The sequence below is a fragment of the Schistocerca americana genome, chromosome X, assembly GCF_021461395.2.
Source record: "Schistocerca americana isolate TAMUIC-IGC-003095 chromosome X, iqSchAmer2.1, whole genome shotgun sequence".
In the NCBI taxonomy this organism is placed as follows: Eukaryota; Metazoa; Arthropoda; class Insecta; order Orthoptera; family Acrididae; genus Schistocerca; species Schistocerca americana.
The window spans coordinates 609,689,057-609,704,582 of record NC_060130.1 but is presented as its reverse complement, the minus strand read 5'-3'; the positions used below and the strand labels follow the sequence as shown (position 1 = coordinate 609,704,582).

The window sequence follows — 15,526 nt, the reverse complement described above, 5'->3', positions numbered from 1 at the left end:
GGAAGAGTTTTGTCATGGCTGGCTCTTGCAAGGCTAACAATAGTTCTACTGGAACGTTGTCTACTCCCAGGGCCTTGTTTTAACTTAGGACTTTTAGTGCTCTCTCTAATTCTCCACACAGTATCATATCTCTCATTTGAAGTTAATCTACATCCTCTTCCATTTCCATAATATTGCCCTCAAGTACATCAATCTTGTATAGACTCTCTATATCCTCCTTCCACCTTTCTGCCTTTCCCTTCTTTGCTTAGGAGGGATTTTTGACCTGAGCTCTTGATATTCATACAAGTGATTCTCTTTTCTTCAAAGGTCTCTTTAATTTTCCTGTAGGCAGTATCTATCTTACCCCTAGTGATACATGCTTCTACATCCTTACATTTGTCCTCTAGCCATCCCTGCTTAGCCATTTTGCACTTCCTTGCACTAGATCTCATTTTTGAGATGTTTGTATTCCTTTTCACCTGCTTCATTTACTGCATTTTTATATTTTCTTTTTTCATCAACTAAATCCAATATCTCCTGTATTACCTAAGGATTTCTATTAGCCCTTGTCTTTTCACCCACTTCATCCTCTGCTGCCTTCACTATTGCTTCTCTCGAAGCTACCCATTCTACTTCTACTGTATTTCTGTCCCCTGTTCTTGTCAATCATACCATCTGAAACTCTCTGTAACCTCTGGTACTGTTAGTTTATCCAGGTTCCACCTCCTTAAGTTCCTACCTTTCTGCTGTTTACCCACTATTATTTTTTTCCTTTCCTTCAATTTCCTTGTATTGAATTACAGGCTCCCCTAACAATAATTTTTTTTTTAATAATTTTTTTTTTTTTTTTTTTTTTAATTCTATCAATAATTACATTTATCTTGCCAAACATTCTTCTAATTTCATCATCATCTACAGAACTTGTGCAACTTTTCTGTACTGATTTTATTCCTTCCTTGACTATCACAATGCATTCACTATGCTGTTCATATTAGCTTACCTGCATTACCATTTTCTTATACTTTATTAGACGCACTCCTGCATTACTGCTATTTGATTTTGTGTTGATACCTCTATACTCACCCAACCATAAGTCATGTTCTTCCTGTCACAACACTTCACTAATTCCCATTTACTCTAACTTCAAATGACAACATCCTCCCAAATGGTCCCCTCCCTGAAAATCTAATGGGCGACTATTTTACCTCTGGAATATTTTATCCAAGAAGATACCATCATCATTAAGCCATACAGTAGAGCTGCACACCTCAAGAAAAGTAATAACTCTAGTTTCCCCTTGCTTTCAGCCATTCACAGGTCCAGCATAGCAAGTCTATGTTTGCTAAATGTTACAAAAAGCAGATCAGTCCATCACACATATTGTTTCCCCTTCAAATACTGAAAAGGCTACTGCTCCTCTTCAGGAAGTAGAGGTTTATCTGGCATCTCTGTAGATTCCCCCCCATTGTGATTGCACTTATGGTACAGCTTTCTGTACCACTGAGATGCCTCATCCTGGTCTATGACTCATGGTGGGCCAGAAGATAGAAAGAAGGAGTATTACAGTTTAAGGTCTCATTGACAGTGTGGTGCCTGGAGCTTGACCACTACATAAGGATGTGGAAGGAAATCATCTGTTGCCTATTGAAATGAATCTTTACAGCATTTACCTTAAGCAATTTAGGGAAACAACAGAGAAAACTTAATTATGAGATGGGTGGGCAGTGATTTAAGCTCACTGTTAGCAAGTATGAGTTATGCATCTCAACCACTCCACTGTTAGCAAGTATGAGTGATGCATCTCAACTACTCCACAAGTAAGATGAAACATTTAATGTAGTTTTACTCATCTGGTCTACTGAAATAGACAGTATTGTAACTGAATTACAATTGGGAGATATGCAAGTGGTGGGGGAGGGGAAGGTGGTGGGACACTCAGTCATTTGATAAATTTTGTAACAGATATATTTTCATATATTTCTATAAGTATTTGTTTCAGATGAAATTTCCTTAAATTCACACTTAATATAACTCTTATGTTTGGAATCATGTACCTGTGGGTGCAATTTCTTATCAAAATTAAGAGAAATATACCTTTTCTGTGTGGTCTGGTGGATCAGTGCTAAGTGCTAGACTATTAATCCAAATGTGGAAGGTTTTATCTCTGACTAGTGCAAGAACTTTTTATGTCACTTATCCTTTCCTTCACCAATGGCAATGTTTCTCTGATGTGAGGAACATAGGTTTAATTGCAATTAAGAGGCAATGTTAATCTTTAGGGCCACCACCAATTGTCTGAGTAAGTCAACTCAAAGTTTGGAGGGAAGCACTTTCCAAACCAACTTTCAGATTAATGACTGATTTACTTTTTTATATGTACGTCATTCCAGACATTCATGCTTGTTTGGTCCCCTCCCCATAAACTAACCAACCAAGCAACATTCATACTTTGCCGAAAGAAACAATAAAAAATATTCACTAACAATTAATGATTTATATTTAATATTCAAATACAATGACTAGAAATACTATAGTCCACAACAGCATTGATGGCTACTGGAGCTCTCTGTAATGTATCTGATGTCCCTGCGTTTTCAGCCGAGTTGACAATGCAGCATTCCTTCTTAACTGTTTTGGCAGAGACCATTAACACTGATGCCAAACATAGTAGATGTCAGCAGTAACTTTGCATGAAATGGCATTACTTATTTTAAGGCTGCATGCATCAGAAGGGCTGATATCGGTGGTCAGCGATACACTTATTGATAACCAGTCTTTGCACACAACTCAGCCTTTCCTCTCTCCCCATGCCATTTCATCACCTGCTTACTATGAGTCATCCACTAGCTTCTCACTGAGGCATAATTGCAAGCTACCTAACACAGACATATCTTTGAATAATGTTTTATACAGAACCTTTAACTTGGACTTTAAATTTGTAACTACTCTTAAGATCACTGGATACCATAGCACAATTTTGCCATAGGGTATATTAACATTACTAGCACAATGGACCAATTATCAGCTTGTTCTCATGTGTTGGTACAGCAAAGAGGATGATGTCCTGTATTTCTTTGAAAATAAATGTTTTCTATGTATGATTACCATAAAGAATGAATAATTCCAGTGCTTGTGGTATGTTTCATCACACAATAGCATCATAGTTTAGTGATTATTTTACATATGTATATATTAATGTGGTTTGCGTAGGTTCTGGTCTCAAGTATCTTCCTGTAACTATGCAACATTACATTTTTCTCTTCTGTTGATTTACTTATTTCATGTTTTAATAGAATGCTCCAAACTTTATATCAGTTGTGAAGAAGTTTTTTGGTCTTTTATTTATTATTATTATTATTATTATGCATTCAGTAGATGATATGGGTTTATATAAGTTTTCATCTCAATGTTGACATGTACAAAAGAGAGTGTCCCATGTTGGATAATGAACTGCTTGCACATTTCATCGATGTCTAGGTACCATATAATGACCATCATGTGAGATAGCATAAACGTTAAAATACTGTCTCAGATTTTATGGAGGGTTCAAATTTCTACCTAGTCACACTAATTCAGATATTCTGTCAGTTCTCTAAATGTACTTAGATGGGTCATTCTAAATGAACATAGTTGATCCTTAACCTGATCCTTGCTGAAATTGAACTACTGTTCCATTTCTACTTATCTCACTTTCAACCAGCTCCATTTCCACTTACCTCGCTGTCAACAACATTTTAAAATCTAAACATTCAAACTGGAGTACAATTGCCATGGCTCTATAAAATGAATACTAAGCATTATTATATTTTTAGCATTCAAAAGTATGGGTTTATTGCTTTTGAAGATTTTTGACAGGCTCTTAAAATTACATGTTTAAATGTTCTGAGAGAGGTGTTTATGGATTGGACAGACTTAAAACAAAGCTACAGCCCTCCTCAACTTCAAGGATTGCTTCAGCATTACAGTGATTTTCTAGGCATCTTCCTATTGAAGGTGGTTTGTCTTCTGCTGACATATGAACAGGTTTACCCAGCCTTTTATGGAGGGCCTTCAGTTCCATGTTGAATCCAAACTACTTCAAAGCATAGCTTTTTTTTCATAAAAATAAATCATTTCACAAAGTCAAAGAAGCAGAAACATACATAAAAATTTAGGGCCCATTGGAGACTGAACAGTTAATAAGACAATGAATGGATCTCAGTTGTTACTGACTGCCACATAGAGGGAGGAAGTTGTATGGGAAGGAGAGAGGATAAGAAACTGGCAGGTAATAAAGAGTGAGACAGATGGCTCACAGCAGCACTTTTGTTTTTGAACAGCTCAGAATATATGACAAGGAGAATCAAATACAACAAAATCATGCAAAGACACAAACCTGTATCTCTATCTGAATTATAAGCATGTGTGAAATAAATATATTCTTGTCATGGGAGATGGAGTACTTTAATTATTTACGTAAATCCAAATACTTCAGGGTTGGTGTGTCATTAAAATAAGCCCTCTCATCAAAGGCACCAGTATTAGACATCACATAAATCTAAAAATGCTACATTATCTCTCTGCTGTTTTGTTGAATAATTTGGAGGCTTCATCTGAGGTAGAGCTTGTCTCAGACAGGTAGTCATTTAAGCTGAATGAAATGTGCTGGATTCCAATAGTGATTTGATTTATATGTTATTCAATAAATTGAGCACATATGCCACTTCAGATGTACAGTGGTAAGATGTAGAGAGGCAGGTTGTGAAAAGTGTGCTTTTTTGGACGGAGAAAAGCAGAAATATACAAGGCAGCAAGAACCACAATGCAAACTGTCATTTTTTACATGTGAAAAACACTGCATGAGATAAAAAAGTTACACCTGACAGAAGAAACCTAGAACTAACTGGGAATCAAACAGTTTCCCAACTAAAGAGAGAAATACAAATCCAGGTTCCATCGAAAAGGTTCAGAAAAGTGGTAAAATAGGGATAGCATTGTAGAGGTTGAACTGCAAAATGCCTCATAAGTAATCAATACTGGACGATACAAAAATGATTCACTAGACTGGAGATCATTTTAGCTTAAAGTGCAATATAAATACATCAGAGTTTGTTATGTTGTTTTCCACCAATGAACGAATGAAGTAGCCATATTTCTTGTATGGTTTATTAGACACACAGCAGTGCAGATTTACAAAAGTAGCCATATTTCTTGTATGGTTTATTAGAGACACAGCAGTGCAGATTTACAAACTCACATGATACTAAAACTAAAAAAGAAAGCATGTAGATGTATTGTCTCTGTGCTCTTAGGGAAGCCCTCCAGACATAAATACATATATTGTAATATATTGACTGTATCTATATTATACATCTGTGATGGCATAAAACAAGAAATTTAAAAATAAACTGCAGAACCTTATCATGATTATAGAAAATAAAAAAGTAGACAAAAATATTTGTGGTACAGTGCTAAGCACTGGCTGCCACACAATCCACAGTGGTATGCAAATTACATGCAGACTTTTTTGGGTCACCCGTCTTCTGTCAGCTTTGACATGGCCTCCCATGAATTCATCTCCTGCACTGTCCTCTCCATTTCAAAGTAGCACTTGCACCCTATGTCTCCAATTATTTGCTGGATGTATTCATGTCTTCCCCTAGAATTTTTACACTCTACAGTTCCCTCTAACCAAGGCAGTTACTACCTAATGCACTATTACATTTATTATCATCCACTCCCTTCTTACTGTCAAATGTTTACCATTTGTTCCTTTCTTTGCTGATTCTGTAGGGAACCTCCTCATTCCTTATCTTACCAGTCTACCTGATTTTCAACACTCTTCTGTAGCACCACATCTCAGATGCTTCTGTTCTTTTTTGTTCCTCTGCACACTATCTGATCAAAAGTATCCAGACACATATTAGAGTACATTAAAATGGGGTGTGTCCACACTTCACCTTTATGACTTCTTGAATTCTGCTGGGGCATTTTCAGTGAGGTGTCTGAAAGTCTGTGGAGGAGTGAATGCCCATTCTTCCTTAAGAAGCCAAACCAGAGAAGGTACCAATGTTAGATGCTGGGGTTTACAGCAGAAGTTGACAATCTATCCCAAAGATGTTCCACTGAGTTCAGGACAGAACTCTGGGCAGGCCTGTCCATTTCAGGAATTTTATTGTCCACAAAACATTGCTTCACAGATGGTGTTTTGTAACATGATGCATTGTCATGCTAATACAGTCACTGTCATCGAAATTTACCTCTATTGTACATAGTGCACAATGTTGTAAAACGTGTTCATATCTTTTCACATTTAGTGTTTATTTAAGCACAATAAGGAAGCCGCATCCTAACCATGAAAAACACCCCCATACCATAACACCAGTTTTCTGTGCTCCAATGTTGGCACTACACACAATGGCATATTAAATTCTCCAGGTATTCGCAAACCCACACCCTTTTATAGTATTGCCACAAGGTATAACATGATTCATCACTTCAAATCACTCATTTCCGTCATCCACTGTCCAGTGGTGTTGTTTGTTACACCACCTAAAACGCTGCATAACATTGACTACAGAAATGTGTGGTTTATTGTATCCCATGTTTTTTAATTCCCTATGCACAGTCACTGCACTAGCTGAAATGATGGTAGTACTTTGTAACTCATGATTCATCCCTTCCACTGATTTAAAGGACCCTTTTACAGATACTCTCCCAATGTTCAGCAGGCCCTGTCCATCAATACATGCAGTCTGTCCAGTCTTGGTTTAGTTATGGTTGCTCCTTCATGTTCTCACTTCACAGTCACATCACCAATAGTGAACTTGGGCAACTTTAGAAGGATTGAAATGCCACTGATAGATCAGTTACTCAGGTGACACCCAATGACTAGTTCATGTTCAAAGTCATGAGCTCTCTTGACTGACCGATTATGCTGTTACAGCTTCTCTACTGACAGCACAGTATTTCCCACCATCTTTTATATTGGTGGTTTCACATCACATGACCTCTGATGGTTGGTTGGTTTGTTGGTTGGTTTAAAAGAAGGGGGGGAAGGACCAAACTGCTAGGTTTGACCTGATGGTCAATTCCATATTATATAGGGGTGTCCAGATGCTTTTGATTAGATAGTTTATATAGTTGTAGAAACTAACTGATAAGAAGCTTTTCGATACAGATTATGAATCAAATATAGAAATTCAAAACATCGAGATGAAAAAAACTACAAAATGTGTGTGTGTGTGTGTGTGTGTGTGTGTGTGTGTGTGTGTGTGTGTGTGAGTGAAAAAATTACTTTGGACATAAGATTTAAATTAAATTTTAATGTTTTGACTCAAGTCCAACTTATTTTCCACAATATACAAAAACCAGCTGAAAATAAATTGGAATAGGAAGGAATATGGCCCAAATATCATTATTTCACATTACAAATATTCCTCTAACAGTTTCAAACATTTCATTATCATTCACAGTACAATGGTATATTTATCAAAATATTTAACTTCATGGCAGATTAAAGCTGTGTGCCACACTGAGACTCAAAATCTGGACCTTTGTCTTTCACGGGCAAGTGCTCTACCAACTGAGCTACCCAAACATGTCTCATAACCCATCCTCATAGCTTTATATCCACAAATACCTCATCTCCTGCCTTACAAATTTCACAGAAGCTCTCCTGCCAGGAAGTTTCATATCAGTGCACACTCCACTGCAGTGTGAAAATTTCTGTCTGGAAACATACCTGAGGCTGCAGCTAAGCCATGTATCCACAATATCCATTCTTTCAGAAGTATTAGGTTTGCAAGGTTTGCAGGAGATCTTCTTTAAAGTTTGGAAGGTAGAAGATGAGGTATTGATGGAAGCAAAGCTGAGAGGTTGTGACTCGTGCTTGGGTAGCTCTGTCAGCAGAGCACTTGCTCACAAAAAGCAAATGTCCCAAGTTGGAGTCATGGTCCAGCACACAATTTTAATCTGCCAGGAAGTTTCATATCAGTGCACACTCCACTGTAGAGTGAAAATTTCATTCTGGAAACATCCCACAGGTTGTGGCTAAGCCATGTCTCCACAATATCCTTTCTTCCAAGAGTCCTCATCTTGCAAGGTTTGCAGGAGACCTTCAGTGAAATCTGGAAGATAGGAGATGAGGTACTGGCAGAAGTAAAGCTGTGAGGATGGGTCATGAGTCATACTTGAGTAGCTCAGTTGGTAGAGCACTTGCCCATGAGAGGCAAAAATCCCAAGTTTGAGTCATGGTACAGCACGCAGCTTTAATCTACCTGGAAGTTTCATATCAGTGCACCCTCCATGGTAGAGTCAAAATTTCATTCTTGAATCAAAATATTGTTGTATGTACATTTGCATTTGACACTAAAAATATATACTGAAAATCATTTTTATACCAACAGCACTCATTTTAAGGAAGATTATTTTAAGTTCATTGTATGACAATTAAGTGAGGAAAATAAACAATTATTTATGCCTATAATTACTGATACAGTGTTTATTGGCTTATGAAATTTTTTCCTCCCTACCAATTGCATTCAAGTATGGGGATACATCCATTCATAATGGCTGTGGAGGATTTAACTGGGCCAACACTAAATTTCATTATATCATTTGTAGAATGCAGGTAATTCATCATCATGGATGTTTGTATATTTTTAGGAACCTCCTTGCATTCATTTTGTTTTCAATACAACATTTGTTATTTAGTGTGCATACTTCATAATTATCAAACAGATTTGTACCCTCCAAGGTTTTTCAGCACTATGCTGGATGAGAAGACACTGGCATCAAATTCTTGTGTTTTTGTCATCTTTTGTTTCTGCCTTATCATCTGCTACTTAGCAAACACAATTTATTCCTATCTTTATTATATCATAGTTTTATAATGAAGATCTGTATAAATGTTTAATTGAATAAATTTAATTATTAAAAGTATGTACAGTGTGCAAATATCTGTTCAAAGTTTCACATTTTAATATAAGTGGTACCTGTAACAGTTGATGTATAAACTGTAGCTGCTGTGGAAGTTCTTCAAGAGAAAAACGAAATTTCCCTACAGACGTGTGCCAGAAGTCTGATAGTTCTTCCTCTTTACCCGTATCAATGGGCTCGTCATTTTCTCCAACCAATGTTGGCCTTGCAACCTGAACTGTGGCTGTGGCTGTGAAATAGAAATTAAGAAATTTAAGAACTATTGTACCTTAAAATCTGTTGTATGTAGGCCTACATGTTATACTAATTTAAAAACATGAAAATGTTCTAATGTTCTGTCAGAAATAACACAAGGTCATAGCTTACATTGACTACAGACACACACACACACACACACACACACACACAGGCATGCATATGCACATGCGCCCCTCCCCCCCCCCCCCCCCCCCACACACACACATATGCGCACACATACGCACACTCGTGCGCGCGCCCACACACATACACACACGCACATATGGTGTTGTCACAGAAGCAGGCAGGTGTGTGGGTGTAGGGGAGGGGGGGGGGGGGAATGCACATACATGTATGGATATGTGAATACTTAAAATCAAAAGCTGTAGCTTGAAATATAGTCTAATTTTTTGTGTTGTTACATTTGTCTATGACTCAAGCATTAAGTAATTGCATGTGAGTCATTGCCTAAACTCATTTTTATTTATTAGTTCCATCCTGGAATTTTCATTATCATAGTATCTATCTTCATGCCTCCCAATTAATTAATGAATCTACTGGTATTTAATCATTTACCATCTATGACAAATTTCAAAGAAAATCATGTGTTTACTATACTTCCATTTGCCACAAATTTTAAATTCATTACAAAGTTTTTCTTTGGAATTCAAGTGTAATAAGTACATACAAATCCTGTAATATTGTATTTGACCTAGGTTAACAACAAAAAATGTTCTATACCTAATTGTTACAATTAACATTCCCCATTTCATCACCGCAAACTACACTGAAAGTTTTTTATGGAGTGAAATTTGCAGGCACTAGTAGATTCTGAAGTGTTTCCTTGACGAATGGCGTTCTTTTATTGTTATCTAATTTGTCAGAAATGATCAAAAGTACAAGTGACCACATCAGGCAGGAATGAAGCATGGCAGACTTGCAGAGAGACATGCTTCAGCTTAGAAAATCTCCCATATATTTATTTTACAATTTAAATTTTTGTTAAGTTAGATAATAAAATTTTGATTGAGATTCTGATTCTGAAATTTTGGACAAAATGTGTCAGATAGTTAAGGATAATTTCACTGTGCATGTGTCAAAATTTCTTGTGTCCCATAGTTCCACAGCATTGCACTGACATGCAAGAAACACATCAGATGAACTATTGATATGCTCAGAAAAAAAATGGTTCAAATAGCTCTGAGCACTATGGGACTTAACTTCTAAGGTCATCAGTCCCCTAGAACTTAGAACTACTTAAACCTAACAAACCTAAGGACATCACACACATCCATGACCGAGGCAGGATTCGAACCTGCGACCATAGCAGTCGCACGGTTCCGGACTGCGCGCCTAGAACCGCGAGACCACCGCGGCCGGCGATATGCTCAGAACTGATGGTCTCAACCTCTAGTGTGTACCCATGACAAATAAAAGAGAGATAAGTTTTATTTTTTTTAATAACAACCAAATATATCTACATCTTCCTCCATAACTGTACTGCGTTCCCAGTTTTGAGAGATTCTGATGCTTTCATTGTGACAACTGGCATTTCATTTTCATGTAAAATATTATGTAATTCCGTAACTCCTAAATTTCAGGTATTGTAAGGAAACTAACATACATTGCACTTAATCAATATCTAACATTTACTCAGGTGAAAAATGGTAATACAAAAAAATAAACATTAATGTAATTCAAACATTTTGTTGGTAAAAAGACCAGCAGCTCAAATTTCATTATTATTTATTCAGGTTCCTGTCATATTTGTGTAAAATTTCTTGGTTTTGATTAGTTTTGAATGTTAATGTTCATTCTCGTGCCATTGCTTGGACCATGTAAATGCAGACAATGATTTGAGAATGTAGTCACCATCAACAAACTGTGTGCAACTGTGATGTATACCTGGAGAGGAAGAATTTACGTTCGGCATGTCAATAAAATTTCTTTTTAGATACAATAATGTTTTGTATGTCTAGATTGTCACTTGTCCCTGTGACAAACTAATGAAATCCTTCTTTGCCTCTGGGTCAAAAAAAACATAGAGATGTTATTGAAAGCTGCTACCTGTAAACTACAGAAACCTGGGTAAAAATTTTGTAGAAAACTAAAACTGCCATCCAAAAAAGACTGCAAGCAACAAGCAGTAAGAAATAATTATGCCATAAATAAAAAAAGTTATATCTTTTTCATTTCATGTCATTATTTATCACATAGAATAGGGTGAATGTTTTGGAGTTAGCACCAGATTAAGACATAAAACTATCAAAGTGAGAGTTGATGCATGTTAAGAGAAAAATTAGGACATGTTAAGATCTTCCATAGTTATGTTGCTGAAATCTCCTTAATTACAACAACATGCAATAGATGTCACCACTCACAGTGTACATCATTGTCAAATTTTCTGTAGTAGTTCCTGCCTTCCTAATCTAGATAGTGCACACAGTGCACAAGTGGACCCAAAAATATTGTGAATACTGATATTAAAACACATTATATCACTTGTCAAATATTACAGGCCGGCTTGTATTCAATTCACTTGCACTTATTAAACACTGTTTCTCAGCTTACATTGTGGTTTAAACCAGTATGCAAGGTATGTTCAAAAAATTCTGGAGCATTCATACTTTCGCACCAATGGTGTGTTGGAGTGAAATGCAGTTGGCATCCCTGCTCATACCTGCATTTAATGCATAACTGACAATAGTTTCATTGCTGTATGTCTGTTAGTTATTGTTCAGTGCTGTACTGAGTAGAATGTTGTGTCACAAAGTTTGTGAATTTCAAGATGGCAGAATTAAATGACCAATGAGTGTCAGAAATAAATTTTGCATGAAACTCAAGAAAACCTTTACAGAGACACACTAAATGATGCAGGAAGCCTACAGTGATCAGTACTTAAGCCCTACTCAGTGTTATGAATGGTTCACACAGTTTAAAAACGACCAGACAGAAATAAATATGAACCTCGTTCAGAACGCCGTTTGACGTCTACCAATGATGGTCAAGTCAGGAACGTCAATGAAATTGTGCATGCCAATCAAAGGTTGACTGTCTGAGAGGGCAAAAGAATGTAACATTTAAGTTGTATCTTGTGATGAAATCCTGACGCAGCATCCAGAAAGTCATCGTGTTGCTGCCAAGTTCATCCCACCACTCTTGAGTCAAGGCCCAGTCTGTGAAGAACTTTCAGATTGTGCAAGTGAGAACAAGATGTTCCTTAAGAGAATCATAACTGTTGATGACATGTGAGTCATGATGGGTAATGATGTTGAGACAAATATTCAATCTTCACAATGGGTCAGGAAAGGTTTTCCAAGACTAAAAAATAGCTTGTCCAATTCATCTGTCAAAGCCATGCTGATAGTTTTCTTAGACTTTGAAAGACTAGTTCACCCTGAATTCATGCCACTAGGACAAACTGTTAATCAATGATTCTATCGGTATGTGTTGCGATGCCTGTGAGGAAATGTGAGGAGGAAGTAGCCTGAAATGTGGTGGGATAATTCATGGATCTTGCATCACAATACTGCACCTGCACATTCATACCTGCTGGAGCATGACTATTGTACAAAAAAATCACCATGCTGCCTCATCATCCATAACCTCCTGGCCTGGCCATTGTGGGCTTTTCTTTTTTATTTCCAATGTTGATAACCCAATTGAAAGGACAAAGATTTGCAGTGACAGATGAGATAAAAAAAATTTGCAGATGGCACTTCACATGGTCCAGCAAGTGGCATACCAAGACTGCCTCTGGAAGCGGAAACAGCATTGGGAGTGATGTATCAATTGTGAAGGAGGATATTTCAGACATGACCATGCACAATAAGTAAAAGGCATGCATCTAAAAAATTTGTGGACAAAGTTCAGGAATTTTTTGAACAGACCTCATATCTCAAATTTTCCACAAGTTTCCATGTGATGTAGTGTCATTCTTTCTGCCACATGGCCTGCTGTCAGTCACGAAAATTCTTATAACTATTAAAATGTCCCAATTCTTGAGAGATCCATTAACAACCTTCTTGCACTTCATGCATGACAGTTGTGGGACTAAACTATTAGCCACTAGGGGCAACCAACAAGTATGGCTGTTGAGAGGCTTCTGTCCCACAACAGAAGTTGTGGTATTCACTGTATGAGTCATGCAGTTGGTGAGTCATTGAAGTATACAGGCATTTTGTTGCATACTCAGTGTTTGACTGAGATGTTTAAATATATTTGTCACCATTGATTTAAAGAAACTGTAATTAATTGTGACCTTAAATCCAACTTACTTGTGTTAGTTAATTTTATATAATCTTATTTTTATATTCCATTTAGGTCTACAATGGAACACATTGTTCTTAATTCTAGTAAAGTTTTCTGTTAACTCAGTATCCTCTCACCCTTGATGTTTATTTCCATTCCTGAGTCCATTTCATTCCAGTTTCCAGGCACACTTTTACGGTTGATATGTATCTCCAGTTGTCAATCTGACTCTATGACCACTGAAAATTTCTTTCCTATTTCTAATTGCTGTTGTAGTTCACTCTAGGTATCAGTAGGGTTCCTTGTTACCTCTAATTCTTTATATGCTATCTTCTTTGATAGGCGTATGATTTTTCTCAGAGTCTTTATATCTTTTAGTTTTAGTGTCCTCAGCAGTCTTTTCCAGACCATGTTCAGGCATTCTGAAGCATACTGTTCTGAAGGTCACACTATGGTGTTGTAATGTCAGAGTTTTAATTTGAGGGAATGGGATTTAGTTTTGTAAGTGTTCTTACAGAGATGGATCCTGTTTCCATTTTTGTGTACCTATTCTTCATGGCCATATCTTCACTGACTTTTGTGGTTATCCATTACCTGACATACATGAGGGAATTTGTCTTCTGCATTAATATGTTACCATATGGGATCATGTTAGGTCTCTGATGTTTGTGATGAAATTTGTCTTAGATCAAGTATAGTTGAGGGAGGAGAGATGGCAGGTAGCTTCATTTACATGGATGCTAAAAGTGTGAGGTCATCTACAAAGAATAGGCAATGGAACACTAACTTGTTCTTGTAACCATCTCTCAGTCTATAGTCATCTGGAAGTGTCTTCATCAATTCTCCAGTTCACAAATAACTTGCTCCAGTAGGTAGTTGAAGACAAATGTGAGTAGGCCATATCTTTGTCTAAAGCTATTTCTGTTCTTGAAGTTTCTTGAGAGTTCTCTTCTGAATATTAGAATGGTTGATGTAATGGCAATTTTTGCTTTCACAAGGTTCAAGGGCTTGTTGTCTAAGCCCAGGTTAGTTAGTGTCTGGCAGAGGGAATGTTTGTCCGCTGACACATAGGCTTTTGGAAGCCAACAAAGATTGCTCTGTAAGGTGATACTGTAATGGTTTTTACAGCTATGTGTTACATTCTCAATAAAACCATGAGTTTTATTTTTAGATGTGTTGGGTGACAGAGATAAGGTTTTGTTACCCTGCAAGGTAAAAAAAAAAAAGGAAGGAAATGTTGACCTTTGATAAGTGGAAACTTTCGAGAGGCAACTTTGAATTTAAACTTTGTTATTGTGACAATAGATATGTAAGTCAGAATTTTTGTGTTCTGTTAATTAAAAGACAGTATTGTTGATTCATTATGTGCATGTATGGGCTGATGATCAGTCAAGAGATGTAAATAATGTGAAAATATAAAACTGGAAAGAAATAATCACAGTTGAGCCATTGGCAGAGAAGCATATCATGGCAGCATGGGAGGACAATGCCAAATTGGAATCATTTGTGGCAGAGGCAGCTGGAGGGTTGGTTTTTGTTTTCTGCTGGTTTTTGTATGCCCTTTCCATTAACTTTCCACTATAAATTCTGTGTTGTTGATGTGCCTTTTAAGCAGTGTGTATCTATAATGCAAAGTAAAGAGTGCAATACTTAATTAACAGTAGATACTTTCTTGAAAAATAAAGTATAAGTTTACATATTATGTGTAGTGTTTATTGTTTTCTGTGGTTTGAACCATAAGCCTTCAGTGGGTGATGGATTGCTCTCTGTCACTGAATTGTTTCATGGTGCCTGAGTACCAGTGTCAGCAGGTGTCTGAGTGAAGCAGAACAAACAGCTGTTTCAGTTGCAATGTTGCTTACTGCATTTTTTTCATCATCTACTCAGTAATGTAAGAAATTTAACAGATAATAAAATTAACTACAAACACAAAATGAAATCATATTTGCTTGACATTTCATTATAATCCCTAGAAGGATTACTTCAATGTTTTAGTATGGTGTGTGTGTGTGTGTGTGTGTGTGTGTGTGTGTGTGTGGGTGGATGGGTGGGTGGGTGGGTGGGTGGGTGGGTGGTGTTGTGTGGTAAAAAGAAAAAAAAGAAAAAAAGAAAGAAAAAAAGGAGAGAGAGGGAGAGA

The 15,526-nt window shown here is 36.9% G+C and overlaps 1 protein-coding gene across 1 annotated transcript in view; it reads right to left on the bottom strand.

The window, feature by feature from the left end:
• Positions 1–15,526, bottom strand: part of LOC124554918 (protein unc-79 homolog) — an 859,177-nt gene that overhangs the window by 558,592 nt on the left and 285,059 nt on the right. Inside the window, exon 18 of the mRNA XM_047128608.1 lies at positions 8,958–9,130. Coding sequence (XP_046984564.1) covers positions 8,958–9,130 — 173 coding nt within the window. The remainder of the gene's footprint in view (positions 1–8,957; positions 9,131–15,526) is intronic.